Source organism: Hypomesus nipponensis, chromosome 28 (genome assembly GCF_054491055.1).
Source record: "Hypomesus nipponensis isolate SF chromosome 28, ASM5449105v1, whole genome shotgun sequence".
Taxonomy (NCBI): domain Eukaryota; kingdom Metazoa; phylum Chordata; class Actinopteri; order Osmeriformes; family Osmeridae; genus Hypomesus; species Hypomesus nipponensis.
In genome coordinates this window covers 8616846-8644559 of record NC_140388.1, presented here as the reverse complement: position 1 = coordinate 8644559, position 27714 = coordinate 8616846, and the positions used below count along the sequence as shown (strand labels likewise).

The 27714-nt window shown below is 52.4% G+C and overlaps 1 protein-coding gene across 2 annotated transcripts in view; it reads right to left on the bottom strand.

The window, feature by feature from the left end:
* The window catches only part of arvcfb (ARVCF delta catenin family member b), a 76667-nt gene extending 53787 nt beyond the window's left edge, over positions 1-22880 (bottom strand). Inside the window, exon 1 of one of the 2 annotated variants that reach the window (XM_084694588.1) lies at positions 22100-22880. In XM_084694588.1, coding sequence (XP_084550714.1) covers positions 22100-22120 — 21 coding nt within the window. In that variant the 5' untranslated portion in view covers positions 22121-22880. Of the gene's footprint in view, positions 1-13000; positions 13341-22099 lie in introns of those variants that run through there. The other variant, XM_084694587.1, reaches the window with a different exon arrangement.
* Positions 22881-27714: the final 4834 nt, after the last annotated feature.

Sequence of the window (27714 nt, the reverse complement as noted above, 5' to 3'; positions counted from 1 at the left end):
GGGTTTCGGAGGGAGCAAGGCGCACGAGGACCCAGTCAACACGACAACAAACAGGAAGTAGAAAAGTGATGCCAAACAAGAGTGAGGTGGAAGCAGGGAATCACAATGGGAGGATGGTGGGGCGGAGGGGGGTGACAATGTGTGGCAGTGGCCCAAGAGAGCACACTCTGCCCAGCCTTAGGGAAGCAGGCCAGGTCCTGGCCACCACAACGGGCCTCCACAGCCAAGCCCAGGCAGCAGGGATGAGGGCAGCTTGGCTAAGTCCTAATTGACTGGAATGAAAGGCAGTGATAAAAGCTAGGGGGGGGTGGGGAGAGGAGAGGGAAAGGGAGGGAGAGAATGAGGGGGAGAAGAAGAAAGGGAGGGAAGGAGAGAGAGATGGATGGAGGGAGGGAGGGAGAGGCGGAGGGGGAGACCTGATGTGTGTGTGCTGGGCGTGGATGGTGAGGGTGTCCTGATGGTGGGACCCTGCTGGCTAAGCCAGAGTACAGATGCGCTGGAACCAGTGGAGGGACACACACACACACACACACAAGTAAACACACACACACACACGCACACAAAACCAACACTACAGAGGAGAGGGGCCAAAGCCCTGACGACGCAGCCGGGCATGATGGGACTTTAATCTACCTTCCTCTAGCAAGTGATCCCGAGCCAAATCTTGTGTTTCTCCCTCCCTCTCTCCTCCCTCTCTCTACCACTTCTCCCCCCCCCTCCCTCTATTCTCTTCCCTCTTCTCTCCTCCCTCTCTCTACCACTTCTCTCCCCCCCCCTCCCTCTATTCTCTCCCCCTCTCTCCTCCCTCTCTCTACCACTTCTCTCCCCCCCCCTCCCTCTATTCTCTCCCCCCCATCCTCCACGTCTGCCCCTCGCTCATCTCATTCACGCATGGCCTCCTGGTTTCATAGAGCTGTGTCCCCTGCTTTTCTCACCCCTTCCCAGAAGTCCTTTCCTCTTGCTGCCCCCCCCCCCTTCGCCCCCCCCTTTCCTTTTTGTTCTGTTGTGCTTAATCCCGGAGTGTGGATCAAACTAGGGTGACTGGACAGACTGATGGGCTTTCGGCTCAAAAGCCACCGCACATATTCACTCCTCTCCCCAACCCTCCAAATCTTGTTTCTCCCTACTTTCTCTCCTCTCCATCTCCCTCTTTCTCTCTCTCCACTCCTCTACTTCCCCTTTCCCTCTCTCTCTCTCTCTCTCTCTCTCTCTCTCTCTCTCTCTCTCTCTCTCTCTCTCTCTCCTCCCCCTCTCCTTCTCTTCCCGTTCCCTCCCATCTCCTCCCCCTCTGCCCTGGCACCCTCCCCCCGCCCCCACACCGACGCGAGAACAAGCGCAATTCTGATGCCAGTCCGATTGGAGTCACTCGATCCATTTCGGTTCCCCGCAGCGAAGAAACTGCAGGAGGAAAGAAACACCACACCGAGGCCTCAGACAATCTGATAGGTAGGAGGGTGATATTCTGATTCATTTGGCTGGGAGTTGTTTGGAAAACCTTGGGTAATTTCTCACATATGGCACCAATTATACACAGCATACACACACACACACACACTTTCAAGGATTCCTCACACTTCATGGTCTGCAGGATAAATACAGATCCAAGTGAGCAACTCGGTCAGAACACCGGCTAACCATGAGGAGGACAATCCCCTCGCCAGCTCCTCCACCAACAGGAGGGGGGGGTTGGGAGGAGCCAGGAAATCCAAACAAAACAGGAGTCCACCGGGGTTCGTCGACGGGGACCTCCCTGGGGGCCAATGGGAGGAGTCGGCGGTCGCTGAGGGGTTGTTTGTTAAGTTAGCGGGCGCGGCCTGGAGTGAGCGGAGGAATTCGCCGCTGGAGAGAGATCGGCAGTAGGGGTGGCCGGGCCAATGCGTGGGGGGGTGTGGGGGCGGGGTCGGGGGAAGGAGGGGGGGTCAGGGGAGGGGTGGGGCTCGCTGTAAGCTGATGGTATGCTTTACCTCTGGGGCTGGACTGGCTCCATGGTTCTCTGACAGGGGAGCGGTGCTTGGGGCTGGGCGGTGGAGGGGGGGGGTGTGTGGGAGGATAGCTTTGGCAGGATGCTCGGTTCACGTGAGGTCTGAAAGCTCCGAGGGGGGGGGGGGAGAGGACATATGTTCCACTTCCTGCAAGGCCATTAGCCTAGTGCCGCTCATTGTCCAGCCACGGCCCCCCCTCACCCTCTCTCTGTCTCTTTTTGTCTCTCTCTGTCTCTCTGTCTTGCCATCTCTCTCTCTCTCTCTCTCTCTCTCTCTCTCTCTCTCTCTCTCTCTCTCTCTCTCTCTCTCTCTCTCTCTCTCTCTCTCTCTCTCTCTCTCTCTCTCTCTCTCTCTCTCTCTCTCTCTCTCTCTCTCTCTCTCTCTCTCTCTCTCTCTCTCTCTCTCTCTCTCTCTCTCTCTCTCTCTCTCTCTCTCTCTCTCTCTCTCTCTCTCTCTCTCTCTCTCTCTCTCTCTCTCTCTCTCTCTCTCTGTCTCTCTCTCTCTCTCTCTCTATGACAGGATATCCCATTTCATGGAATTTGTGAGGAACAAGTGATGAGGAATGGAGCCCACCCCCCCAGCCCTCAGTGAGTGAGAAACATTAGACCCTGGGGCTGATACAGAGCAGGGCTAAAAGCACCACCCTCCCCCACCCCCCAGGAATTAGCACTGAAAGCTTACATCCCCAGGGAGGGAGAGGGGGAAGCGAGGGTGGGGAGGGGGGGTGTGGGGATGTTGAAATGGGGGAGAGGGGTTGTAGGTTGGGTTGAGGGGGGAGAATGTCAGCAAACACAGACATATTTCTCCCCGTCTTAACTTGACACACAGCCGTGACATCCATCACGATGACACCATCGAGCTTTCGCCATCTTTCGCCGTCGGCCCAACGCCGTTCGTCTTCCCCGCTAACGCTAACAGGCTAGCATGCCTAGCGGCTCCTTGATATCGCAGCGGGCGTGCAAGTGTCCGCTGTCTGGCGTCGGAGCTAGCCAGAACGGCCCGGACTCTTCCAGACATCCTAGAGGATTTACAGCCAACCTTCAGCTCTCGGGGGGGAGAACCACGGAGCCTGGATATATCTGTGTCTCATAACGGAGCTATTGAGCACATAGATAAATCTATCAGGACCTCGCCGCTCCAGGCCAGCGTTTTTTTATTTATTCGTCTTCTTTCTGAATGAAAGAAATGCGATACTCTTCTCGGCTCTGTTCTTGAGGGCTCTCTGAAGGTTGGACCGAGAACCAGCGGACCGTGTCAGAATAGCGTGTGCGTGAATACCTTTGGACTTGAACCCACGCCGGGTCAATGGGACGCCGGCTGGACCGACCGACAGACAGGCTGAGCATTTCCATGTGTGCGCTATTCAAAGCCTCGCCGCGCAGCACAGTAGAAACAGAGAATGGCGACCAGACACGCTAATGTGCTAACCCTACCACCCCTTCAGATGTCTGCAGAGGAGAGGAGTGAGGAGACGCCTTGGCGATTCTAACTGGATGTAAAACCACTCTGTGTGACCGGTTTACACAGAAACCAGATGAAACCAAGAGACGCGTAATGTTACCGGGTCGTGCGTCATCCACCGAGCCCACACTTTCTTCAGAGGAAGACTTGCCTTACTGTTACACGGAAGACGATGTGCTAAGCACAAAAGGGTAGTATGTGCACACAGGGCCAAAGATCCAAGATCCAAGTGCAAAGTTCTAACGGTGTTTCTGCGGTCGGAGTCGAGAAACGGTCTGCGCTCGCCAGCCACGCCGCAAATAAAAACACCAGACTTCATTGTGCTGCATTTCCAAAGGCTTCTGACCCCCACTGTCCTGGTAGAGACTTCTCTCAGGGGTCGTTCGGAGGGCACGACCTCTGTTTCACTCATAATCACTCCATGTACCAGTCCCTTTCATCTCTCAGTCCGCCAGAGAAAACACCAGGCTGTGACTGAACTCGCACCGTCGGAGCATCGCTCAGGAGTGGCAGACGGCAAACAATAGACAAAGGGAGGAATAGGCAATGAAAGAGAGGGAGACAGAGGAAGAGAGGAAGAAAGAGCGAGAGGGATGGAAAGACAGAGTGAGAGAGTAATAACGAGAGAGGGAAGGGCTAACAAACTATAATGTATCGTGCCTCAACGTCATTTATTTAGCGCCGGAGAGGAACAGTAGCTACTTATACGGTGAGTAGAGCTGCTTTTCATTCCAACACAAGTGCCACTGGATTCTGTCAGAAGGAATTGTGTCACTGTTCCTAATCAGACATGAATGGCACTCGAGGCATACAGTATTAGCCAACACAATCAGTGGACATCGACTGTTGGGATAATGAGCCACGAAAAAGGACAATAGTTGAAGCATTTGCGTCAAATGCGTGGCGCTCTTTTAAGCTTCTGCTTAAAGCTCTCCATGAATGTCTAAAGAAGCCACAGCAGTCTCTGTCTGGCTCTCTGTGCGTTCAGACTTTCAGCATGGAGAATTACCAAAGTAGAACTTTGAGAATGTGCCAGAGCTGGAAAAAAGAAATGCAGTCTTTGAACCCTTGGCTTGCACTACTGCGGTTTTTTATCCCAAACACACATTTGTTTGATCATTTGAAATCATCGCAAAAAAGTGAATTTTAAATGCCAGGGTAGTGATAGTGCTCAAACGAGTATATATTATAAATGCTGCATAAATCCTTTTGGCTGAGGCAGGATGGAAGAGGTGCAGGCCGGCCTGCTTGTGTGAACCAGAGGGTTTTTTGCCTTTGAATTTGGATGTCTAATAGAGCCGTTCTCCAGCTCTGAAGAGCCCCCGTGGGCCTTGGTAAATAAGAGAGGCCCTCCATCACGTTTGGACATGCACTACTTGAAATATGATTCCAGAGCCATGCACTATTCATGCCCTGGCTGCTGTGAGGTGTGGTACTCTGCAGGTGGGTTAGAATCGGGTAGCAAGGTGGGGGGGGGGAGGGGTGGGGGGGGGAGGGGTGGTGGGGGGGGTGGAGATGGAGATGGAGGGTAGTGTTGATGTCAATGAGATATGGATCATCTCCTCCCTGTGAGTGGTGGAGGTCCTCTCCAATAGCGCTGCTCCATTTGACCTCCTACGCACAACCAGCTGCAGCAAGCCCCGCCCCCCCCTCTTCATCCTCCTCATCTCCATCTTCCTTTTCCTCCCCTGCCTCCCAAACATTCTTCCACCTCCCCCTCTAAAATCATCCCTCCCTCTGCCTCGTCTCCCTCTTCCACCTCTAAATCACCCGCCCTCCTCCTCCAGCTACTGCTTTGGCCGGAGTCCGGAGGATTCTTTGCAACAGGAAATGCCAATGCAGGCATAATGGGCCGCAGTAGCCCAGTAAACAGGAACATGGCCTAAAACAACCATTTGAAAAAGGAGGAATGACATGGATCTTCCCAACTGTCCCGTTACAGATGGGTCAAAGGTCAGGTTGATATTGCTCCACCGTGATCTGTCTCTCTCTGTCTCTCTCTGTCTCTCTCTGTCTCTCTCTGTCTCTCTCTGTCTCTCTCTGTCTCTCTCTGTCTCTCTCTGTCTCTCTCTCTGTCTCTGTCTCTCTTTGTCTCTCTCTTTGACAGAGAGACACAGGGAAGACCAGTCAAATCCTCGAAGAGCGACCGTCCCCAGCTCAGTGTGTGTCTGTGGCAGTAGCCATGCTCTGGTTTAGCAATGACCTCCTGAGGCTCAGAGAGGGCTGGTGGTGTGGGGCAGTTAGCGCTTGAGTGTATGAGCTCAGGGATGATTAGGAGAAGAACAGCGATCCTCATCATCATCCGCCGCCCGAGGGAACAGGGGTTTCCACGCCTTCCTCCTTACTGACGAGGGCGGCGGGGAGAGCGCTGGAAGACTCCAAGCCACGGGTCCCTCTCCCCCTCCCCCTCTCCCCCTCTCTCTCTCTCCCCCTCTCTCTCTCTCTCCCCCTCTCTCTCTCTCTCTCCCTCTCTGTGTCTCTCCCTCTGTGTCTCTCTCTCTCTCTCCCTCTGTGTCTCTCTCTCTCTCTCTCTCTCTCTCTCTCTCTCTCTCTCTCTCTCTCTCTCTCTCTCTCTCTCTCTCTCTCCCTCTCTGTGTCTCTCCCTCTGTGTCTCTCTCTCTGTCTCTCTCTCCCTCTCTCCCTCTCTCCCTCTCTCCCTCTCTCCCTCTCTCCCTCTCTCCCTCTCTCCCTCTCTCCCTCCCTCCCTCCCTCCCTCCCTCCCTCCCTCCCTCCCTCCCTCCCTCCCTCCCTCCCTCCCTCCCTCCCTCCCTCCCTCCCTCTCTCACTCCCTCCCTCCCTCCCTCCCTCCCTCCCTCTCTCTCTCTCTCTCTCTCTCTCTCCCTCTCTCCCTCTCTCCCTCTCTTGGAGGAGTAAGGGAACAGTGGAGAGTTTGTGTTTGAGTCTCCCCCTTTCAGACAGAGATGTCTGCAGTGCGCCAGGGTCCGCCGAGTTTAATTACCCACAATTCCTAGACCGAGGGTGGAGGGGGGGTGAGGGGGGGTGAGGGGTGAGGGGGGGGGGGTGTTCTTCACGGTGGTCGGCCAGCAGCTGCCAAATCAGTTTAGTGTCCTCTTCACCTGTGGCCCTGTGGACCGGCTCGAACACGGGCACGTTCCAGCCGTCACATCTGCCTCCTCACTGGTGGACACACCTTATCTGACCACAGAGGCGGGCGTCTGGCCGGTGACTAGAAATGCCTCCGAAAACCCCCCCACTTAGTGCTGGATATAAAAACACGGGTCAATGGGGTGCGGAAGATAAAGACATTAAGCTGCCATAAGGGGAATGTTTCAAAGTGATTTGGAGCTTGTGGAAGAGAGCTCTGAACAATGCGAGGGGCTCGCACGGAGGTTTCTAGAACGGAAAGGAAACGACGAGGAGCTCTCTCACCTTTCTGGTGTCTGCCCTGCGAGGAATGCAGCCCCACCCATACTGTCTGGACCCATATTGGCAAAATCTGTCAAAATCCGTACTCTCCATTCTGTCTCAACCCATACTGGCAGAGAAGTGGAGGGGAAACAGCAGAGCTACAACACACCGCCCCAGGCTACATCCTGCAAACACCACAAACAGCAGAGAGTTTCCCTGGGTAAGATATCTGAGTGCAGTCCGACTGGGGTTACAGAGGTCACCTGGCTGTACAGTACCTCAGAGAGAGAGAGAGAGAGAGAGAGAGAGAGAGAGAGAGAGAGAGAGAGAGAGAGAGAGAGAGAGAGAGAGAGAGAGAGACAGAGAGAGAGAGAGAGAGAGAGAGAGAGAGAGAGAGAGAGAGAGAGAGGGAGAGAGACAGAGAGACAGAGAGACAGAGAGACAGAGAGAGAGAGACAGAGAGGTTTCACCTCTGGACCGGCTGGCCTTTGAGTGTGTGTTTTCCCATGTGGGCCAAGGTTACAGCCCACACACACACACACACAGAGAGACACACACACACAGAGAGAGTGAAGTTTTGCCACACACAGAAGGGGAGCAGAGCCCGTCTGTAGTGTTTTAAGAGAGGGGGTGGAGGGGTGGTGGAGGGGAGGTGGAGGGTGCAGCTGAACAGGCTCTGAGTGGTTTGGCAGAGGGAGGCCTGTATAGTGTTCTCCTCTCACCCCTCACACGCTCTGCAGTTGAGGGGAGCCCAAAATAACTCTCCCAACCCGTGTGTTGGATTCACACGCGCGCGCGCAAACACACACGTGCATACACACACACAAACACCAGCTGGGGCCAGCTACACATTGACACTTCTAATCCATTATGTGTACTATTCAGACCAGGAACACACTTTGCTGCTTTCTATTACTCACAGACCAACCAAACTTGGTCGAGAAAGCGGGTCTGATTTGACAACAAAAGACTTGTGGGAGGTTGGTACTGAACACTAGTCTGAGCAGTCACGCTCAAGAGAGGTTTCGCTGGGAAACGGAATGCAACTTCAGAGTGCTTTGTTTGCTCGACGGGTTCGAGAAGCTGTCGACGTCCGTTTCCCGAAAAACGTCCACGTCAGCCGTTCTCACAGAGAAAGAGAAGGCACAAAGAGGCAGTGTGCTGGTGACCATGCTAGGAGAGGGTCCTGTACCAGACGGCTGAGCACACTGCAGAGATCTGACTCATTCTCCTCTCCTTCCGCGCATCAGCACGGGGACTACAATACGGGGAGGTCAGTGCTACACAGAAGTGTGTGTAGGAAAATTGAAATCTCACTTGCTTCAACTGTTGGGACACCTTTGCCAGGTGCTGGTCCAACTGGACAGGTATGACAATGATTTCCTTTAGCCTTCAGTAATAGCTGGGAAGGAACACAGGGAGGAAAGAGAGAAATCGTTTCTCTCCTTCAATCATCGCCCCCCCCCCCCCCCCCCCCCACCGAGCTGAACGACAGACTTGTTTCTCAGCATTACCATTCGCCGGGCAGCGTCTCCGATCCCCGACACAACATCTGACATCATCACGGATGTCGAGGAAGAAAACAGGAGCACAGGCTGTTTCTGAAACACGATTAGAGTTAATGCTGCAGCAGGAAGTGGACTGTGGAGAAGGGGGGGGGGAGGGGGCAGTCCCCCTTCCTTGGGGGGAAGGGGGGGGGTGGGCAGTCCCCCTTCCTTGCAGGGCCGAGCCATTCCAGTATTCACTGCAATTACTTTAGTTTAGAGCATCTCCAAGCTAGCTGGGGCCCCCCAATAAAATGAAAACCAAGCTCTAAACTCCCACCCCCCCCCCCCCTGCCGCCCCCCCCAACCACCGGATGATAACAGGCACCGATAAGAACGTATGCCTCTGCCATGTAATCAAATGGAAATGACAACCATTGATTGTTTAACTTCCAACCCAGGTCTGGTACGCACCGTTATTCCATTAAGGACGGGAATAAAGAGGGCCACTGACGCCGGCGGAGACTTGGAGGGCACGCGGGCACGCGGGCACCGGGCCAATCACACAAGGAGCCAGAGCGGACAGACTCAATCTAGTCTTGTATTCCCAGAGTCCACGGGTTTGTTTATCGGTGGAGACTCGATTTTTTTATCTAACCACAAAACTGCTCTGGACAGATCCGATGCGTGGTGGAATGCCCCGGTCATGGTGGATATTTCAGATGAGGACTATTGTTGTTCAGCCTCGCTGGGGCCTGGGTAAACGGCTCAGCGAGGTAGGAAACACTAGGAAGGAGAGTCTAGGACATATTTCAGGCCATTAGTCCATTGGTCTTAGGGTTAGGGTTAGCCAGACAGTATCTGAAAATGATGAAAACGCTGCCGTTTCAGACCGTGAAGGATGGCTTGTAGTCAACAGACATGGTGTGGCTGATGTTTAAAGACTGGGCTCAAACCTCTGGAATGCAACTGAAGGGAGAAAGATCCCAGGGAATGATTGCGTGTGGGTGGGGGGAATTTGGTCGAAAACCCCCACAAAAATATTCCCCCACCCTGGCAAACACATTGACCCCATACACTGCAGCGTTTGCACACATCCATGCCGCGCCACATGAAGACAACTGCCCCCCAACACGAAACATCTCAGCCAGCATAAATCCCAGTCGGACCACATTTCAGTTATTATGGGATGGTGACCGAGGGCAATACAAACAAGGGTTATCTTTATAGCTTTTAGCCAACCCCTTAAAGGAAGAATAAGTTCCAATAGCTGGAAGCAGCATTCTTAACTGAATAGTTTCAAAGACAGTCAGAATCAAACTCTGTTTTGTAGCAACAAAAGCCAGAACAGCACTTCCTTAGGGTAAGTACATGGCTGTTGGAATTTGATAATTAAACCGCTAATCCCGAAAGATAACGCATTCATGTTTGAACGACTGTTTTTCCTGGAGTGTGCTTGTTCCAAAAAGACTTCATTGTTGGCGGAGATCAGTGACAAAGAACAAAAGCGAGGCCAGCAAACGTCATCTAAAACGCCAAGCAGGCAGCCTTGAACTGACAACAGCCATTTAGTAGCTCCTTCACCGACTTGCCAGTCGCCCTGTGGTTAACTCTTCCCTTCCCAGGACGCTCATGTGATGGCTACACCCTACTTCTCTCCACAGAGGAAGTGCTCCACTCCCTGTTGACCTCAGAGTAAGCCAAGCACACACACACACACACACACTCTTCTCATCCATGACCCCTTCAAACTTGAGCTGAGACTAAACTGCTGCATCACCTCCTCATGCCAAAAAGTCACATGGTAGGCAGATTGCTATTTTCTGCTGAAAAAAAACAAAACAAAAACAAGGACTCCAAATTCCTGAAAAATGTTGTGGAGATTAGTGAACACTTGAGTGGAATTCCAGCCCCCATATGGTGACAAGGTGCTCCCATCTCTCCCACACTGAGAGACTGGATCCTGCCAGAAGGTTTAGTACCTTTCCAACAGCCAAAATGAAAACCCAGGAGAGAGCCTTGGGAAGACTGACTGTATATTGTTGCTAGAAGTATGCTGCAGCAGAGTGAGAGCTAGCTAGTCATTTGAGGCAAACAGCTTAATCCGTTTCTGTTGGCAGCCTCCACTCAACAGCTCTACCAGAAGCTTCCAGACATGTGACTGGAGAGAGAGAGAGAGAGAGAGAGAGAGAGAGAGAGACGGAGAGAGAGAGAGAGAGAGAGAGAGAGAGAGAGAGAGAGAGAGAGAGAGAGAGAGAGAGAGAGAGAGAGAGAGAGAGAGACGGAGAGAGAGAGAGAGAGAGAGAGAGAGAGAGAGAGAGAGACGGAGAGAGAGAGAGAGAGAGAGAGAGAGAGAGAGAGAGAGAGAGACGAGAGAGAGAGAGAGAGAGAGAGAGAGAGAGAGAGAGAGAGAGAGAGAGAGAGAGAGAGAGAGAGAGAGAGAGAGAGAGAGAGAGAGAGAGAGAGAGAGAGAGAGAGAGAGAGAGAGAGAGAGAGAGAGAGAGAGAGAGACGGAGAGAGAGAGAGAGAGAGAGAGAGAGAGAGAGAGAGAGAGAGAGAGAGAGACGGAGAGAGAGAGAGAGAGAGAGAGAGAGAGAGAGAGAGAGAGAGAGAGAGAGAGGGTGAACAAGACAGCACATCAAATGGATCATGAATCATTTGAGGTATTAGGCCAGCGCCGGACATGACAAAACTAAAATGACTCAGTTTTGGATTGTTTGACGAGAGGAAACGAGGGGGGCATTCCCGATTCCATCCACAATGAATCCCGTGAATGAGCATTAAGCTCATTTATGCAAATCCCGGGGTATTTGAGAGTTGACGGAACGCCATGGAAAGCTCACGCTACCTGTGCTCTCAAAGCAAACAAAGGAGATTAGTGGTCGCTCTCGAACAGGAAAACACCTGAACCAACCTGAGCTAACCGGAACAATGTAACTGACGTCAAAACAAAGACCACCATAGAAGCGCCAACGCAAAATCCCCCTTTACCCACCAAGTGCTGTCATGGTGAGGGGAAATTGGTCTGTGTAATTGCTTTGGAATCCTACCCTGTCATATTGCGCCCACACACACACACACACAAAAACACACAAAACACACATGACACACGACATGAACACACAAACACACACATGACAGACATAAACACACACTCAAAGCCGACTCAAGCACACACACACACGACAGACATGAACACACACACGCACGCGTTAGGCATGACAAGAGCGACGGCAATGAGGAGATCCAGGTCTCCTCTCCGACGCGTCTCAAAAGCCGCAAAAAGGAGAATGTGACTTCACGGCTCCCGCTGGATCCCATCGCGCGCAACGCCTCGGAGATACACCAGCATCCTCCGTCTTCAAGGTTGTCTCTCCCTCTCACTTTTGAGTGGGAGAGAGCGACTTAATGAGCGGGACGCCCGCAGCCCATTAGAGAGAGAGAGAGAGAGACCCGTTCCAAAGACAGCTCTTTGATGGAGGAGAGACTTGCCGCTAACCGAATCAGCGCGGCTCGCCAGATCGAGGAACATGCAGACCACAGCTTGCCAACCACAACAGCCACTTCAACGCTCGGCGAAAAAAAAAATTAAGGTAATGAACAAAAGTTCAAAGAGCACAGATATGAATCCCATTCACTGCTTCTTTCCTGTGGTAACACTACACTATCCCTATTTGAGGAATGCAACCGTCCGATTCACCAGCAGCTCTGTATGAGGCATCCAGACCCACTTGAGAAAACCCGTAGGGTTATTCCATAGCTCTGAAACAAGATATTTAGCCTAGCAGACAAGACTTACTGTGTAGCCTGATAGAGAGGGATAGCTGGGTGCATGTGCCCTGGTCCTGCAGGCCCGATCGGGGGGAGAGGCTGCTGGGCTGTGTGTGTGGGTCTGTCTCGGTGTCTCCTCAGAGGGGGAATGGTAGCTTCTCTACTGGAGCTAGCTGACCCAGTTCAGGTCCACAGCAAATTGTCCTGCCCTTGTGCTGCAGTGCTGCCGCTAGCACAACTTTCGTTCACAAACGTGCCCGCGTGCGCACGCAATACAATACGATGCAAAAACAGAAATTGTCCACACACATTAGCTAGCGCGCGCACACCTAGCGTCGCATGGACCCGCTCTTCTCTCCAGCCGGCTTATCCGCAGCAGGCTGGCAGGAAACGAGGCCTCATCTGCAGGGTCCTCCTCCTCATCCACACACCTCCATCTTTCATCCCCTCCGAGCCAAACATGCCGGCTCAAACACGCCCAAGCTTCACTTTGGGACAAAACACCTCGTTGAATCCTACACAGATTGGCAAAAGGTTTACCCCATCACACACACACACACTCAGGAGCAGGAGAGCCCTCTCAGCAGCAGCAGAGAGACAAGCAGGAGGGAGAGAGGGGGAGAGAGGAGGAGAGCTGCTGTGTGCTGCGGTGGGGAGAGCAGAAGCGGAGATAATTAGGTTTGCTGGTTGTGTTCTGGAGGGTGCAGAGAGGGGCTGTGTTTGCCATGGTACAGGGTTTCCGGGCACAGGGCTGCGAGCGGGGATGATGCCAGGCCTACAGCCTGCCTAGCTATGATTGTAGAGGAGGGGAACCAGTCCTTTCAGAAGCGGTGACCGGGGAGGATCCACCGGGACAGCCTGGCACAGTGTCCAGAGGGTGCTCAACGCCTCACTCCAACCACAGGCTTTAGAGAAACACTGTTATTGACCCACCGCAAGGTTCTGTTGGCCGGAGCGCAACACAGCTTTCGCGTTCTCCCTGTGATGGTCAGCGTCTCCTTTCAAGTTCCTCCGACCCTGTCGAGGGTTTGCGTCAATAAGCGTTGGCCTGGTCCAGTTCTGGTTTCGTTTGATGTGGCTGGGATCAAGGAGGAAAAAGGAAATAAAGGCCGGCCCCAACATACAAGAGGGATAAACCCTGACGCAATCAAAATGTTCACTTCACGAGGAATCCCGCTGTCCGATTTATCGAGCGTTGTCATCGTCTCATATAGTCTCACGAGACCACAGACAGTAAGATATGCTCAAAGGCTGAGAGGCTTGTTGTGGCGTAGTCACCCTTCTAACTCAACTAAGAGGACATGACTATGACCAGACCGTGTTACGCCTCATGTCAAGGATAGGAACACACACACACACAGAGAGAGAGGGAGAGGGAGAGGGAGAGGGAGAGGGAGAGGGAGAGGGAGAGGGAGAGGGAGAGGGAGAGGGAGAGGGAGAGGGAGAGGGAGAGGGAGAGGGGGAACACACCACGAACACACAGGTCCCCCGTGACCAGCCTAGCCTGCATGGTAAGTGACACTAATGCGACGCACAAGGAAGCGTTCAAAACATGCTGTCCCAGGCCAGGTCCAGACACTACATGCTTCAATTAGCTGTCGGCGGTTCTGCCAGAGCCCCCTGCTTGTGACAGGCTCCAGAGACGTGAGGCTGGGGGGTTTGGATGGGGGAGTGGAGGGGGGGCGGTGTACCATTGAGCTCTCTCTCCCAACGTCTGAACAGAAGAGTCTGGAATGTAGCTGCTCCGTGACCCCAGACCCTCCCTGCAGTCCCCTCAGGACAGGGAAACACTGGAGACCCCGGCTGCATCAGAGCTGCCCACTCCTACACAGGAACTGCTACTCCCCTCCACAACTCTCACTGTCTGTGTCTGTTTGTGTCTCTTTGTGTCTGTTTGTGTCTGTCTGTGTCTCTCTGTGTCTCTCTGTGTCTCTCTGTGTCTCTCTGTGTCTCTCTGTGTCTCGCTGTGTCTCGCTGTGTCTCGCTGTGTCTCGCTGTGTCTCGCTGTGTCTCGCTGTGTCTCGCTGTGTCTCGCTGTGTCTCTCTGTCTGTTTGTGTGTCTCTGTGTCTCTGTGTCTCAGTCTATCTGTCTGTCTGTGTCTCGCTCTCTCTTTCTCCTTCGTTATTTATCTTTCTTTATTTCACTCTCTTCTACTCACACTTCATTTCCCTAGGAGCGAGGGCTTATTGAACCAAGCCGTCTCTTAACTGTACCGAGTATGATGGAAAGAATCTGGGAACTCAAGAGGTCTGCGTCAACAACCTTTGTTTGCTTAACTTCCAGAACCTTCTCTGAATTTAGCACACATTCTTCAACAAGTAAAAAAAAATTAAAAAAAAAAAAAAAAAAAGGTTATTTGTCCGGCTTCTCAACTGCCAATCTGGCAGACTGTTAGGGCCTCCCAGGACCCAGCTTGGTAACCAACGGCAATGGCTAGCAGCCACAGAGACACAAACACCTATCAGACTGTAGTGAAGTTGGAGGCCAAAGGTTCGGCAAGAATAATACAGGTTGTAATTTGTCAACACATAGCACTCGGAAATTGCTTAAATATAGAGTGCAAAATAAATCCAATTTATTATTATTATTATTAACACAGGGATGTGGCATCATTCTTCAAACATTGTCTCTCTCTCACCCAGAAAAAGCCTCAGACTGAATCATTGGGTACAGACAAAAACAGCCGGAGACGGAAATATCTTTGAGTTATTTTGGTAAGCGTCCACTCAAGCCTCGTGGGTCCACAAATACAGCACACTCAAAACGCGTCAGTAATTTTTACATTTTACTTACAGACAAAAATAATCCGGAATAATCTCTTCCATTAAAACAAAGACTTAAGTCGCATAAATACTTGGTGCCAGAGTTCTGTTAGCCTTCAGTAACCCACCCGGGGCTGGGTGTGAACACCAGTTACCTTCAACAGTCTCCACACACACCACACCAAGCCCCCTTCACAGCCTTTGACACACTCAAATATGGAGGACAGAGGATGAGAGGGGCCGGGGGAGGCTGAAGGTGGGTGGGGTGGATGGGGGTATTTAGCCACGCGTTTAGGCATGAACCGGGGCTTGGGGATGGGCAGAGGAGCCGGGGTGGGGAGCTGTTGTCCGGTGGTCATACCGGAGCAGCTGCGTCAGCCTGGAGGAATGTGTGACTGGCACCTTGCTCTTTTGTGCCTCCGGGGGGGTCGGGGGAACGCTGCGAGCGTGGACAGCGGGGCAGAGGAGGAGATGCGTAACCATGGCGTGCCATCACACGTAACGACACATGGCAGCTGGCCGCGGTATCTGGATGCTTCTATTGTTAGACGCTGTGTGGAAGCGTTGTCTGCATATCTGCACACTAGGAGGTGAGAAACCAAACTTTTAAAAAGGTCTTTCAATCCCCTTCCTTTGGGGTGGGTTTTCTCGGTTTGGCTGAACGCTTTGCTTCCCATCTGCAACTGTGTGTGTGCGTTTGTGTGTGTGCGTTTGTGTGTGTGTGTGTTTGTGTGTGTGTGTGTGTGCTGGGGATGAGTCAGGGCTGGAGATGGCCACTGACTACGAGAGAGGCATTCTGAGTGTCTGGGCTCTATGGCTGTGTAAAGTGACAGTGGGGACTGTCTCTACCTGTCTCTGACTCCCTCTCCCCTCTCCCCTCTCCCCTCTCCCCTCTCCCCCTCTCACCTTATATAGGGCTCTCACCTCTCAATCGCTTACCCTCTCCCTCCTTTAGTCTCCCTCTCTTCTCTCCTCTCTCCCTCTCCTCTCTCCCTCTCCTCTCTCCCTCTCCTCTCTCCCTCTCCTCTCTCCCTCTCCTCTCTCCCTCTCCTCTCTTCCTCTCTCCTCTCTCCCTCTCCTCTCTTCCTCTCTCCTCTCTCCCTCTCCTGTCCTCTCCTCTCTCCATTCTCTCCCTCTCTCTGCCTCTCTCCCTCTCCTCTCTCCTCTCTCCTCTCTCCCTCTCTCCTCTCTCCTCTCTCCTCTCTCCTCTCTCCTCTCTCCTCTCTCCTCTCTCCTCTCTCCCCTCTCCCCTCTCCCCTCTCCCCTCTCCCCTCTCCCCTCTCCCCTCTCCCCTCTCCTCTCTCCCTCTCCTCTCTCCCTCTCCTCTCTCCCTCTCTCCTCTCTCCCTCTCCTCTCTCCCTCTCCTCTCTCCCTCTCTCCTCTCTCCTCTCTCCCTTTCCTCTCCTCTCTCCTCCCTCCCCTCTCCTGTCTCCCTTTCTCCTCTCTCCCTTTCCTCTCTCCTCTCTCCTCTCTCCTCTCTCCTCTCTCCTCTCTCCTCTCTCCTCTCTCCCTCTCCTCTCTCCTCTCTCCTCTCTCCTCTCTCCTCTCTCCTCTCTCCTCTCTCCCTCTCCTCTCCTCTCTCCCTCTCCTTTCTCTCTCTCCTCTCTCCTCTCTCCCTCTCCTCTCTCCCTCTCCTCTCTCCCTCTCTCTCTCCCTCTCTCTCTCCCTGGACACAGGCCATCAGTAGTAACGGTCTCCATTGTGCGCCTCTGAAGGGGAAATTCCAAACAGCATTCTAATGAAGCAGTCAACCTCATCGCCACATCTCAACTGCCGCTCGCCCCGCGACAAACGGAAAAAAACGCCTCGAAAGGTTTCCTCATTACTCCCCGCCATTGTGGTTAACGGTGCTTACGCGCTACGTTTTCCAGCACATGTCCCTCTAATCTGAAGTGCCAGTCCACGCTCACGGAGCCTCGCTAAAGAGCTGTCAGAGGGAATCATTAATCCCACAAGGCAGCACGAGACAGATGGTGCGATGATGGAGGATCGATGGGGTCCAGTCCTCCCTCCCTCCCTGCCTCCCTGCCTCCCTCCCTCTTGCGGGACCCTTCCACGAGACAGGAAGCGGGGGGCACTCTCGCTGAGGAACGTTCTAGACTAAACACATTTCGTGAGTGCGGGGCCTGCTCGTTTACAGCTCCCACAACCCTCCCTGAACCCCTGCCCGCCCCCCCCTGCGGCCATGTTGTGTGTTTTGACCCATTCAATATGGCTGGTGCTGCTTGGAGGAGGAGGGGGGGGATGCTGGCATTTGTCCCCGTGTTTCTGGTTGAAGGGAGCCTTCTGAGGACTTTGACCTCGCCCCTCAGGGCCCCTTTAAGAGCTCCCCAGCTGCAGTGGGGAGGGGGGAGGTTAGGCCTATAGAAACCATACATGACTGTCAAAGGGTTATTCTCAGAACAGATCCCAGCCTACAGCGAACTCGCGGCGCAGAGCAGAGTGAAGGAGAATGGAGAGGGAGGCATGGACATCCACTCGAGATCCCAATCGATCCGAGCGGTCAATGGCCGTCGTAGTGATCTACCCGAGACAAATCACACTGATCACGTCTTTCTATCAATCAGGCCTAATCCTATAGGCCGCCTTAAGAACTGGGTTGACTTTTCAGGGTCCTTCTGAAGCACTTAAACCATCTCTTTTTTTTTCTTCTTCCCTACTTCAACCGGAAATTAAATCCTTGAATCCCGGCTCAATATTTTCTTGAGCACTGTTGCTGTTATAGATGGTGTATTGAAGAACAATGTGGTTTCTTGACACCAGTTTTGGGGGACTCAGTGTCTATGCGTTCCTTATTCATTCGTCTAGCAGCCATGCCATTCCTGTATTGACGGTAGTAAATAACGGCCTTTCTCTGGGCAGGAGAACGAAACAAAGTAAACATGTGGAGCTGCCTGCCAAACTCAAGCCTACAGGGATATTAATCACACGGTTCAGGGTCGCCAAAGACCAAATCCACTCCCGTTGCCATGGCACTGCCCAAAAACTGTCACATCTGCACCTTTTCCCTCAGCCTCTGTCTGAGAGCCAATTATAGCACTGACACCTTACACACACACACACACACACACACACACAAAGGACAAAAAGCATTCTCATCTCCTTTATCAGCTGGTCCAGATAGAGTCGGAGGCAGACTGAGTCGAGTCTGGCAGTGAGGAAAGAGAGTCAGAGATAGGAGGGCCTGATGCCTCAACAATCCTGGCTTGTCTCCTGCCATTAAGACGGATACGCATCCTGACAACCCCTAGTCACACCTTGCTCCACACACACACACACACTCACACACACACACACACACCTCTGGTTGTCCTCCAGGAGCATAGTTAGCTCCGGGGACTGTTCCCCTGTTATCAGGATCATCTGAAACATGCTTCTGTGGAACAGCCCCCAGCAGGACAGATAGATAGGGACCAGGAGAGCGTACGAGGAAGCTGTACGACACTCAGGCTGGGAGAGGAAGACACCCATTCCGCCACGGAAGCCAGACTCCCCCCCTTGTCCCCTCGGACAGACGCGCGCTGAGTAAATAAACACTGCGGGGGTATACAATGGCTGCTTCTCAGTCGCCGCCGGTAACGTTGTTTGTTTGCGTTTGTGGGTATTTGCGCGTGTGCGTGCGTGTTTGTGGGAGTGGAGCAGAGCTGAATCGGCCTCTGCGACTCTCCATGATTTATTTCTCAGCAGGGGGGAGAGTGTGAAGGAGAAGGCCTCTCAATCACAGTGCACCCATTGAAGAGTCAAAGGAGCCAGATAAGTTTGCGCGCGACAAAGTGTAACCCACAAAGCAGCATCGACGCATGCGGGGGATTTGCATGAAATTTAGGACTGCTTACAGTTCTTTTTTAGAAACAAACACACACACACAATAATAGGAAGTGGCGGCTCCCAGGAGGGAACACACACACCCAGATAATAAGGCCCCCCCTGTCTCATTAATGCACTGATGCTGTTCCTCTTCCAAGGCCAGCGCTGTTTTCCCAAACACAGACAGTCGAGAGGGCGTCCGTCTCCAGGCCTGCCACATCGCTCCTCTTTTTAATACCATCAGTTGACGACGGAAGCTTGGCAGTCGCGTCAGGAAAGCTGGAAAGCCAGGCGACATGGCTTCGGCAGGGCCCCCGGGGGGAGAGAGGGATAGCCTGGCCTGGGAGTCGGCTTGCCGAGCGGGTCACGAGCGAGGGCTCTCCACGATCGCCTGGTATGGCGCGGAGGACTGCCTGGTATTTCACCCACCCCGCCCAAAACCCATCTCTCCGCACCACCTCCCCCCTGTCCAAAGCCCCGCCTTCCCTACCCTGCACCTACTCAGAACCCACCAGGCCTGTGTGTGGGGGGGGGGGGGGTGTGGGGGGGTGCAGTGTATACGTACCCCTCGTTAAAACGCCAGCAGGTCAGGGGTCGCGACACGAGAACAGCCGAGGGAGACGAATGGAAGGCACGGGGAGCAGGGCTGGGGGAGGACAAGGCCGGGGGGCGCAGGAGGGCCATGTCAGAAGGGCCATCTGGAGGCACCAGGCACATGCCAGCCACATAACTCCCTCCCTCCCTCCATCAACCCCTCCCTCCATCAACCTCTCCCTCCCTCCCTCCCCCTACATTCCCCCCTTGTTTCGACATGACGGAACTTACAAACAGACGTACCCAGAGCGGTATGGAGACAGGGCTCCGCCAGCCGGTGTTCCGCCCTCCTCGTGGGTCACTGACATTTGGTGTACGATTCTCCGTGGAAACAATGGGGCTTCTCATGCACTACATGTCTGCAAATATTGATCTGCAGGATGTGGCTGTGGCAGGGACGGCTCGCCCGCTTCCGCAAGGACAAAGGAGAGAGAAGGAGATGGAGAGAAAGACTAATGGAGGAGTGGAAATAAAGGTTGTCAATGTTTGACCCTTGTCGGAGAGGCTTTTAATTCCAGTGGTAGGAACCAAGTGGGATCTTGAAACAGCCAGGGAGGAGTTTTTGTTTACAGCTGAACTTCCCCATAAGCTACCCATTAGTGCTGGTAAGATAGCAGTACAGTCAGTGGGTGATTCACAAAGGAATATGTTATTTATACCGGATCTTTCCTTTGTGACTGGGTGACGATTCACCTCCGAATGAATGTCACTGTCGGCAAAGTATTAGAATACCTTCCCTCTCCTTTACGGCTAATATGCAATTTGACACTCCTGGTCCAATCATGAACTATTTTCACCCCTGAATTCTTAAGGAGTCACCCTATTGGTCATAAATGAGAAGACGTTTTTTGGTAAAAAAAGACTTAATCCTCTACCAGTAAATGAGGGTTGAACAGTAATCTCGACTAGATTAAGCGTCCTTCGACGTGAAATCTCCAGATAAGCAAGGGATGGGCTCAAGACAGCTCAGAGAGTCTCTAGATGTTGCAGCATAGGGGGAGTATCCATTAGGCAACATGGCCCCTTGTAGAAATAGCTGCACAGACATCAGACACCCCGAGGAGCATATATCTTCACACCCAGCGATGTGACGGTTTCACTCTAATGACCTTTCAACCCGATTGCCTGAAAAGGCCGACACTGTCCTCAGACAAAAAACAACAACAAGAGTATTGACAACAACAACCAAAACAATGGTATGGACATCTGCGTATCTCATCTATTCAAAGCTTTGTATAGGTGTGTGTGTGGGGGGGGGGGGGGGGGGGTGGACTTCACCTAAACTTTTTGAGCAGGTGCTCTCTGCCTCAAGGAATTTCCAAGTGGAGTTAAAAAGGTCATTCGAGATGCCAGCGTACCCTGAAGCATGCAGAGCATCTAGGGCTACAAGGGTCAGGGTACGTGGGTCAGGGTATGTGGGTCAAGGTACCGACCACATTCCACACCTCCATATTATTCCCATTTGGGAGCAAAGGGAGGGTGGGGGGGGAGGGAGGGAGGGAGGGAGGGGGGAGTCGGAGGGGAGGTAAGGATGGGAAGGGTCCCCCACATCTGTGACGCGCTCACTTGTCACCTAGCATGGAGCCGGTCAAAGAAAAAACTGCGGAAGGGCGAACAAGACGTGAGAGACGAGAAAACAAAAGCATATTTTCTTTCGGCTGCCGTGCCTGTTAGTGGGTGGCTTTCTTCCACCGGGCAGTCGTTAACAGATTATCGGAGCGACGTGGATAGTTGACAGAATGCTGCTGTCTGCCAAGGTTTTACAGTTGTCCATCAAGAGGAGGCCGGACAGGAGGCCAGGTCTGACCTGACCTTAGCAGTTGAAGCAGTCAACCTTCTCCTCTGGTTTATTTCTCTCTCTCAAAATCGCATTTTCTTTCTTTGATTTTTGTTGCCGTTTCCTCTCTGTGCTCGGCAGGGAAAAGCACATTGGGATGGCGTAGGAAGTCCCTGAGGTGTTTCGTTCACTCTCTCTCTCACACACACACACACACACACCGTAGAAACACACGCACACACACACAAAACCCTTATTTAGGCCAACGAAACCCTCACACAAACATCATCATGCAGACACACACAGCACAACAGCTAACAAAAGCACATTCTTGTGGTATCTGTGCAGCTAAGCTAAAACAAAAGGATGGAATACTTCTCTGGCCACCACTGGTTTCGATCGGCACTTTAGTGTTGACTATAAATCCTGTCTTCTGGACAGTCTGGCCTCGGCAACCAATCGTTACTGAGTAACTTTCAACACATCAACTTACTTCTCTGGCTCTGGGCTAAAATGCAATCCCAGATACTACCCAGAGCTCCGGTCATGTTGAGAACTGGATACGTGGATAAAGCAGGACTTAGAATGCTACTGACAGACTTCTAGACTTCCAAGACCATGGATAGATTACACATAACTCATGGCACGGACTGCTTACAAGACACTAAACACTGTAGATACCCAGTGAGTGCTATTTGGAGAAAGCGGTAGCACCTACAAACACTGTCATGAATAGTTGATACAAACGGGACTCAGGGGATTGAGACACACACACACGCACACACACACACACACACACACACACACACACACACACACACACACACACCTCCTGAAGGACATTCAGCAGAGGATTTAGAATCAGCACCCTCAAGCTACAGATTATTGTTTTGAAACTGCAGGAAAGGTGGTTGTATGGTTGGACAGTCAAAGACAGAAAGCTGCTTTAAATCTTGGCTTCCCCATCTGTCACCCACCGCAAGGACAAGTAAGGAAAGGAAAACAGACGGAGGGAGGAGAGGGAGAGATTGAGAGGACGTCGGGAAAAAGGAAGGAGAGGATCTCGTGAAAAATAACGAAACGACACTAACCTGTTTCACTTCGGCAGGCATTGTACAGATCCCTTGTTCCGACTCAGAAGAGCAGAAAAATCATCAACAATTTCCTTTTTTTTCTCTCCCCGCAAAGTTTTTTTTTTTCTTTCTCGTTCTCTCCTCTCTGCCGAGTCTCTTTTCCTTATTTAGGTTTTGAGTTCCCCTGCGAGCTCAGCAGCTCAGCGGCAGGCGGTCATCCTCGTACTCACACGGTCGCGCGCAAGCTCTCTCTCTCTCTCCCTCCCTCACCCCTCTCTCTCTCTCGCTCTCTCACACACTCTCTAAATCCTCTCTGAGCGAAAGGGAGATAAACCGTTCTGCTCTTTCCCCTAATCAGTGCAGAAATGCTGAAATTAGGAGCTGCAGGGCGACGGGCAACTGCGCTGGAAGAACCCAAGGAAGTCTCCAAATTCCTCTCGCCAATGTTTTTTTTCTTTTTTCTTCTCACTCTAACAGTAGGAGTCCGAAAAAAGGCTGGAAGACACACACACACTCACTCTCAAAAAAAGTTACCCTGAGAGGGAACAAAACCCTCGGGGTTGAGAGAAAAAGGGGGGAGGAGGAGGAGGGGGGCTGTGAGTCAGTGTGTGTGTTGAAAAGAATCGCCGGTTCCCAGACGGGGAGCGAGCAGTTGCCCTGTGTTGTGAAAGTAGCTGTTCGACGCACTGCCTCTGCTCTCTCTCTCTCTCTCCCTCTCCCTCTCCCTCTCTCAGTCTCTCTCTCTCTCTCTCTGACTGTTTTGCTCTCTCTCCTCCTCCTCTGCTCTCTCTCTCTCGCTCCCTCTCTCTCCTCCTCACGCAGCATCTATGCAAACTAGGTCTCTGATGGGGGATCGGGGGGAGGAGGGAGGGGGGAGGGGATGACAGACAGACGCAGCTGGAGAACACAGTGCCTGAGCTGGCTCCACCCCATCCCACCAACATGCCATGGGAGAGAGAGAGAGAGAGTGTGTGAGAGAGAGAGAGAGAGAGAGAGAGAGAGAGAGAGAGAGAGAGAGAGAGAGAGAGAGAGAGAGAGAGAGAGAGAGAGAGAGAGAGAGAGAGAGAGAGAGAGAGAGAGAGTGTGCGAGAGAGTGTGCGAGAGAGTGTGCGAGAGAGAGAGAGAGAGAGAGAGAGAGAGAGAGAGAGAGAGAGAGAGAGAGAGAGAGAGAGAGAGAGAGAGATAAACTTGTCCCTATCGAGGATGGGGGCACCCCATCTTTTGCAAGCTTTTCCAAACACCTCGTCCGTCCCCCCTCCCTCGCCCCCCCACATGCCTCTTTCCCAACCTTATTCTTTGTCTTGTCCCCTTCACGGCACTTGATCAGAAAAAGTGGGATGGGGTAGAGAGGTGGGGGGTGGGTGATAAAAACTGATCTAATAATGGGATCTGGAGAAAGCAGGAATGTTAATGTAATCATGTAGATGTAGCCGGCGCAGACATCGACAGCAGCTCGACTCAGTCCACTTCTCTAGCGAAAACTCTAAGGGGAAGCCCTTTAAAGTTTGGATTTAAATAAGAGAAGGAGGGGAAAAAAAGTGAAATCCTCACAGAGGCATTCTAACGCTCTAAGCTCTGAGCTATACCCTCCCCCCACTGTCCCATCAGGAGGAACACAACAATGAGGATGTAGCTCTATGAGGATGTATCTCTGAGGATGTAGCTCTGTGAGGGTGTATCTCTGAGGATGTAGCTCTGTGAGGGTGTAGCTCTGAGGATGTAGCTCTATGAGGATGTAGCTCTGTGAGGATGTAGCTCTATGAGGATGTAGCTCTGTGAGGATGTAGCTCTGAGGGTGTAGCTCTATGAGGATGTAGCTCTGTGAGGATGTAGCTCTATGAGGATGTAGCTCTGTGAGGATGTAGCTCTGAGGGTGTAGCTCTATGAGGATGTAGCTCTATGAGGATGTAGCTCTGTGAGGGTGTAGCTCTGTGAGGGTGTAGCTCTATGAGGATGTAGCTCTATGAGGATGTAGCTCTATGAGGATGTAGCTCTATGAGGATGTAGCTCTGTGAGGATGTAGCTCTATGAGGATGTAGCTCTGTGAGGATGTAGCTCTGAGGGTGTAGCTCTATGAGGATGTAGCTCTGTGAGGATGTAGCTCTGAGGATGTAGCTCTGTGAGGGTGTAGCTCTGTGAGGGTGTAGCTCTGTGAGGATGTAGCTCTATGAGGATGTAGCTCTGAGGATGTAGCTCTGTGAGGATGTGGCTCCGTGAGGATGAACAGTACCGTGTGATGAGGTAGCGCTATGGGAAAGTAGACTACTCTGGGATGAGGTGGCACTGCACTGCTGAACATGGTGAGAACAGATGGTGTGAATCCTGACGGACTGTAACACGGTGCAGAGGGACAGCACGCAACCTCCAAACAAGACTGCATTTGCTACAGCCCCGTTTCTAGCTTCCAATGTGTCCGAGGAGGAGGTGCGGAAGGGCGAGAGGGGTGCGGTGTGACTAACGGAGAGATGGTGGATGCGTGAGAGAATGAGAGAGAGGAAAGAGAAGGGGGGAAGAGACCAAAACACAGGTTGAGGAATCGTGCTCGTGCCAAATGTATGCGCAAGCAACCCACATTTTGTGGGTTGAAATTTGTGTTGTAGCAGAGCTTGCAAAAATGGGAATTTAATGAATTTCAGCGTTATGATCTTACTTCCCTGGAAAAAATGACAACTCAGCAAGAAAGAACGTTATTGTACTTGGTGAGTATGAGTTTTAGTGAGGCAATCACTCTCCCAATTTAGTCCAATAAGACTTAACAAAGCTTCTGACAGAGTTTGGAAGGTCTGGAGAATGGCAAAATACAATGTGACATAAAAACAGGACTCATCTGATAAATTATGCAATATGAAAGCAAAAAAAACTGATGTGTGGATCAAATTGTTGGTTTACGCTTCAGCTGTCTCTGCCTCTCACACAATTTCCCCACTTTGAATGTGTTTGTGTGTGTCTGTCTGTGAGGCACAATGTATTTGTGTGTGTGTGTGTGTGTGTGTCAATGAGATTGTACAGTTTTATGAGGATGTACAGTAGCTCTATGTGTGTGTGTGTGTGTGTGCGCATGTTCGGACCCGGGTACAGTAAATGAAGCAGAGAGAGTGAGAGAGGGTGAGAGAGAGTGAGACAGACAGACAGACAGACAGACAGACAGACAGAGAGAGAGAGAGAGATGGCATGGAGAGGCAGAAGCTTCCTCTCTGAAACATTCCTTCGCTGGCTTGAACTATTTCCTCCCTCCATCCCTCCATCTGGCTCTCAGAGACATGTGAGAGACGGGCCACATTCCAGACCTGATTTGGCATCTGCCCTTTTTGTAATCCGCTGACATGTTAATGTTGCCCCAGGGCAAGCCTAGACACTGGGGTAACACACTCACACTTACCCTGCTAGTCCAGCCGGCCCAGTTCAGCTCAACTAACCAGAACGAGCCATGGAGATGTTATCTCTCTCAAACAACCCAGACGATACTATTTACCCAACATGTCAAACCCAAAACACGGTTCACTGCCACCTCTGGTCCTCATTTTCCCACCGTTTACATGCTTGTAACTCACTCTATAAAAATGTCGCTCCAGTACCTTAAAACGTCCGACCCTAATGAAATCAAGGCTTTGAAGGCCCAAACACCTCGTGAAACTACAAAGCTAATCTGTATTCCCACTGGTTTCAATTTGGTCGTTCAATCAGAGGATGAGCGTCCAGCCTTGCACGGTTCTGGTTCACGTTCTCCGGAGAGGGGGTGGGGGGGGGGCGGGGTGAAGGTCACATTCCTGAGGCTGCTCAGGGTTCCAGTAGAGGGGAACGTCCTCTCTTATGCTAAACACATGGGTGAGTCCTTCACCGGACATCTCTTGCACCATCTCCGTCTGTTTCGACCATCATTGGCATGTCCGGGTAAGCAAACACACACACGCGCACACACACACACACACACACACACGCACACTGCCGAGACAGGAATATAGCTGCCACATTCAGGCCCTTCCAAGACGAGGGTGTAGGGTGGATGTGCTTTCAGTGAATGGAATGGTTTAATGGGTTGTGACTGAATGACAGGGTGCTGCACCAGAACAGGCATTAAGCAGACGAGCCGCGGGCCTAATATGAAACATGAAGGCTTAAGAGGAGGCCTCCGGGAATAAATAGCCTCCTGCCGCACAATAGCCCATGTCTGCCCTCCGTTCTCCCTCCCTGTCCTCCTCCTTCCTCCATGTCTTCCTCTCCCCCCCGCCCCCTCCACATCCCTCTCTCCGTCTTACAGAAAGAGTGCAAATCCCTGTCCTACACGTTGGAGCGGCAAACTGGGACAGCGGGAGGCTTTGACCTCCTCACCGGTCTCCATGGAGCTCACGGCCCGCTCGGTGCCTCCACTTGACACGACGAGGGCGGGGAGCGAGAGACCAAAAAGCTCCACTCCCGTGCTCGTTCTTCGAAAGGGCGCACTGCTGCCGAACGTGCCGAACTCTTGCTGTTCTTGCCGGCATTTCACGAGAGAGAAAAAGTATCGAATCATAGGAAAAAGAAAGAGAGAGGGGGGGGGGGGGGGGGAGTGTCGTCATCGGGGGCCTGGAAAACAGCGTGGAGGCGAAATAAATAAACCAAAACAAATCGGGCGTTTTCACCCAGAGGTAATTACACATTTAGAGCAGGCAAGTTCCTGACGGCACTGGGAGGGGAGCGGGAGGGGTGTGGGGTCAGGAGAGAAGGGGGGGTGAGGTGGGGAGAGGGAGGGGAGCGGGAGAGGGAGGGGAGGACTGAGGCTCATTGTTAGGCAGGTGATTTACGAGAGCACAGAGGGGGCTCCCAGGGCCAACCAGCAAGGGATATATCTGCCGTCGCTATAGCACCCTGAGCCCTTTGTGTCCATTGTGTCTCGGCATTGCTGGGAAGGGAGCGGGGTGGGTGTGTGTGTGTGTGTGTGTGCGTGTGTGTGTGGTTTGGGGGTGCCATCACAAGGCCATGTCCATACATCCAACCCACTGACAGCTCTGAGATCAAAGGCTCCACTATTCCGCCAAAGCTCACAGCTCTTTGAAACAAACTTGACGAAACATTTTCAGAGAGAGAGAGGCTGTCGTAGGCTCCAGAAGCATAGACCGCTCTCCCATCTCAACAAGGTCGTGCCTTTGGATGCATGGAAATCTCCTCTGAATGCATTCGAAGATAATCGAGTGTTGATGAGTGTGGCGAGTAGATAAGGTGCTTGCTGTCCGGCCTGTGAAATGAGGTCACCTTGTCCCCCGAGGGGCCAGCCAGACAGACAAACAGACAGACAGACAGACAGACAGACAAACAGCCAGCCAGACAAACAGACAGACAGACAGACAGGGCTGAGTGGCATCTGAAAGACTCCACCCTCCCATGAATCTCTGTGTGTCTCGCCACTCAACACTTGACCCTTCAGCTTCCTCATCACCGAGCGTCTCCCGGGCCAAAATCAATTTACCACAGGGCAACCTGACACCACATGAAGAGGTTTTCAATGTTTACCCCCGGTCATCCGCGCTCGCGGCTGTTCAGTTTTGTGAATGCGAATTCAATGACACGCTTTGCCTCAGTGAGTCCCTGTGTAGATAATTTCATCAAGGGACGTGCATACGGTGTCTGGCAGCCTCGTCTTGATGTGCCTTAGAAAC